The sequence below is a fragment of the Phaethon lepturus genome, unplaced genomic scaffold (genome assembly GCF_000687285.1).
Source record: "Phaethon lepturus isolate BGI_N335 unplaced genomic scaffold, ASM68728v1 scaffold4353, whole genome shotgun sequence".
Taxonomy (NCBI): Eukaryota; Metazoa; Chordata; class Aves; order Phaethontiformes; family Phaethontidae; genus Phaethon; species Phaethon lepturus.
The window spans coordinates 1-4,464 of record NW_010529646.1 but is presented as its reverse complement, the minus strand read 5'-3'; the positions used below and the strand labels follow the sequence as shown (position 1 = coordinate 4,464).

At 40.2% G+C, this 4,464-nt stretch overlaps 1 protein-coding gene across 1 annotated transcript in view; it reads right to left on the bottom strand.

The window, feature by feature from the left end:
- The window catches only part of LOC104618418 (tensin-3-like), a gene marked incomplete at its 5' end in the record, with an annotated part of 7,717 nt that extends 4,199 nt beyond the window's left edge, over nt 1–3,518 (bottom strand). The window contains one exon of the mRNA XM_010284001.1: nt 3,441–3,518. Within this exon, the coding sequence (XP_010282303.1) occupies nt 3,441–3,518 (78 nt within the window). The remainder of the gene's footprint in view (nt 1–3,440) is intronic.
- Between the last annotated feature and the right edge of the window lie 946 nt (nt 3,519–4,464).

Genomic DNA, 4,464 nt, shown 5'->3' with positions numbered 1-4,464 from the left:
AGGAATGATTAAACACATCCACAGCTGAACACTGGTACCAACAGACTTTGTGTTTTGGCAAAAACATTTATGTAGGTATCCAGAACAGCATTTACAACTCTGGCAGCTGACATATGCAAATTACCATGCTAACATTTCATTTGTTTAGGAGTTTAGTTTGGTTTGCCAACTTTACTATGAAAGCAAAGATTAAATTAAATCTAACAGCTTCTTTTTTCATATGGCTATTCTGTAATCTGACTAAAGCTTTCTCCTATGACCATCTACATAAAATACACAGCTAGACATTGGCACTTTCAAAACAACCAAGCAATCGTACAGTTAAAGACTGCATAAGCATAAATTTGATTCCAGCATGATGATCAGCCCAGTAACTTCAAGCTCTGAAGTCTGTCAGTGAACAGAGGGATCCAGAGATTTCATTTATTTGAAGTGTAAAATTTCCCAAATATATTTGCACATTGGTGTGATAGTTTCAATAACCTTTGTTTGAATCAATTACGATACAATTCATGCAGAGAGATTTAAGGCGATGAATGGCAAGTTCAATGAGGCCTTCCTCACTGAACAGCTTTCTGTCATGTCTATCCAAAATTGTAAATAACATTCCAAACCATAAACACTCCTCTTCTCACGTCATTACTGTGTACATTTGGTACAGCTCTAAAGCTCTTCATGATCCCGTGAGCCTTTCCCACCACAGGAAGCTTGCCTTGTTTCACAGTCACACTCTTCACCACTTCTGACACTCCAATGAAGAGTTTCCCTTCCTCTTCTGCCACACATCGCATTGGTGTCAACAGACCATGTTCAGGTTTTGTTTCTACATGAAATAGCCAAGCATTTTGTCTAGATTGCCCTCTGTGTAATAGTTCAAAAGCAGTCACCAAACACAGTAGGTTCCTTTACTTCTGTATGTAACCTTTTTCAAAAGTGTTGTAAAGTGCAAAAACATCAGCTTAAAAAGGAGATTACAGGAAAGGAAAGGTAATGAGAAAGGCTGAAAGATTTCTCATTTAAGAACATCATGCATGGTTTGATGGGGTATTGAATGACAGCAATCCCACAGAAACCATACTCAAGGCTAAAACAAAAGGAAGACATCTGTGTCTTTTGTGCAATGCAGCTGCCCTACAAAGCTGCTGCTCTCATATTCCACAGGTGGCATTTTGTAGTCACATCCATGGTACCACCAACAGCTACACAATGTGGCCACTTCAAGTAACCCCTGCTGCTTTTAGACTGGCAATGTGCATTGTTCAGAATGCTTAGTCCCTTGACTGTATTAGTGGAAACAGGTATGAAGAACTGGGATTTATTTAGGGCAGATAATTTTGCTGCTGAACAGGAAGTTTAATAAAGCAAGGTCTGTTCCAGGAAACACCACTTATCTGTATAGTTTCTAGTCTTGAGTTGTCACTCTCTAGGAAGCAGAAGATTTCTGGTCAGCTTCTGCATTTAGATAATGACTGGAAATGCTCATTAGGTTTTTCAGACAGCTATAAAAATTAATCATGCTAGGAAAACACATCTTTGTTTTCTTGTGTGTGGAGTGGGAGAAGGGTGGGGTAAAACAGGGCAGGGAAAAAGTGCATCTGCTCTAACTAAACTGCAGGTGCTCACACAAGCTCAGATATTGGAAAAGAAACAATTCACATGTTTCAGGTCTGCCCTTCAATGTTGAACTCCACAACTTGAATGTTTCTATGACTGGAGAGGGAGCTCTGAACCATGGAAAGTAAGTGGGAAATGATGTATCGGGGCAAAAAAATTCTGAGAATCATCCCTAGCTAATTTATCTGCTCAGCTCCAAACCCTTGTTTAAAAACAAAAGCAACAACAAAACAGGGAAAAAACAAATGTACAAAGTTCCCCAAATATTCCATGATGTCACAGCTCCCATAAGGAGTTACCTGACTGCTGTGCCAACCAAAGTAAGAATTCTTTCTTTTTCTTTGAAAAGCATTCCCTGGGCAAGGAGAAACCAGTATTTCTCAAAAGACAACAAATAGCCCTTTTGCCAGGTTTTTCAAGAAGGAAAGCTATACAAAAATTCATCCTCCTTGTTTTTTTCCCCGTTGGCCACAACAAACACCACCAGCACTGGCAGACAGAAAGGCCAACATGTGCTCACTCCTGCCACAGCCTCGCAAAGGCTTGCCATTGCCTCAGCAACACATTGCTGCTTGGTTACAGCACTCAAAGTGGTACTTCAAATTTTTAAGTCAAAGCAGATTGCTGCACAAGCAAGGAGCAACGCTCTCTCTCCAGAGCTGCCCAGCTTTGCAACTGCCCCCTTCAGAAGTGCCCTAAAATGGGTGAGGGCAATGAGGCAGCATTCTTACAAAGGCATGCTTGACCACAACACTTTTGCTTGTGGCTCCAGTAGTAGGCTAAATTCAAAGGAGAGTGGCAAATGTAGCGTAGTCTCCTACTCTAATGGGACTACTTGGGTGGACAGATAGATGCTGGGGAGAATTCAGAGCAGCCTGAAAATGAGAGACCATGGGAAGGTGGAGAGGGTATCCCTCAGGCATGCCCACAGTACAGGGGAATAACATAGTGGCTGCATTTCTACTAAGGACAGCTTTAAGATTATGAAGGGGTATTCAAAGCACCATGTCCAATAATGGTAGGTTAGGATGCCCCCACACTTTCTCAGACAGGCTATTTCACTAGCTGTCTCTGGGTCAGCTGCACACAAACAAAACAGATGAGAAGCAGAGGACATCTCTACACAGCTGCTGCAAACACCTCTACTTGAGAGCGATACAGACCATACCAATCACATCATTGGAGGTTATCTTGCCAGGGTTCTTCTGTCACATCAATAAGCTCATGGTAAGACAACTTAACTTGCCAGACTGGGTGCTGCAGTATGCATGAGAATCTATAAAACAGCATCCAATAAAAGAGATGTTTCCTAACAACATGCAGCATCAAGTGAAGCACAAGCAATGTTTTTTAATTTTTTTTTTCAGATTGATGTGACAGTAAGCGTTTTCCAGTGGCACTGTTGACTCCTATGCTGAGAATTTAACCCTACTGAACACTTTCCTTAGTTGCCTTTTGCAGACCTCAGACATAGTTCATGAGCCTCTGCAACACAGGCTGAAAATATCTTTTCTAAGTTCATCAATTATGAAAGCAATGTCATCGCTTAAAAATTGCTGTGCTTGAACCAGCCTATGTGTACCTCATATTCTCATGGGAGAGAAGACTGGAAAGCAAACACAGGGTTGTAAAACTTAGGAGCTGGTTAGAGGAAACAGAAAGAACTTGGTACATGTCCTCACAGTGCCCTCTGCACTTCTACACAGCACCCTAAATTTAACTGGTCCCTTTAAACATCCTTCAGTCCAGTTTATGTTTCAGCTTCTCCTAGCCTGTAAGATACAAAATTTGGTGACAATCAAATGCAAGGAAAAAAGTTAACATACCTGCACCCTGTTTGAGAAGCTCCGCTGCCGAGTTTGCAGCTGTTTGTGGAGAAGATTCTGCTATCTCCTCCAAGGGATCTGCAAACAGAAAACACTGTCAATGTCTTGTTTGGACCTCAATCAACAAATCAATGCACATGGTCAAGTATGAGTTTAGCTCTTGTGAATGTGATCTCATGTACTGATCAACTCTTGACCACAAACATGATACAATATTTTATCTGCAACTATAATCATTCATGTGGTTTTTTGTGCTGCATCAGTTTTTTTGTCTCCAGTGCTGCAGGAGGGATGCTCAACCTTTATTCCTGACAGTAAAAGACGTAACTACAAAGCATATACTGCAGGGACACACATGATGTCACATTAAAACAATACTAACAGCTATATAGCCTCATCACAACCTTCAAGTTTTTTAAATAGTGCAATTTTAATTATCTCATTTAATTTGTATCATTTACACTAATTTAGGCACACAGACTTTGTGTTTCTATGATGAAATCAATTAATTGTATTTTGATTCAGAAGATGACAACATAATCCTTCTTTCTTCATATTTATGTAGAAAACAAACATTTGAACTATTAAGACAGCAGCAGAATATCTGCCTCCCAATATGTTAACATTAGTGAGAAAACTGTCCATCAGTATGTTACTTCAGCTACATAAATGCACGTAAAAAGATCTCACTTACTGCTGTATTTAATATGATGCATGCTGTCTTTGAATACAGTGTGACGATACTCACATGTTTAGAGTTATCCATATGCTTTAAACATTCCACGCACTGTGTCCAGAATCATTAACCACAGAAGATCATCTTAAAATGCATGATCATATCGGATTCAGAAGTAAATACAAAATAAAATTTCACTGTGGTATGTTTATTTGGGACAAGGCAAATGTTTCAGTCCTGCACTTCAGCTAGAACGGAAGGAGCTTTCCATTTTCAGGTGAGGAGAATAAGAATAAGAAGAACGAGCCCACCTACTACACTGGTGTCCTGGTTTCAGCCAGGATAGAG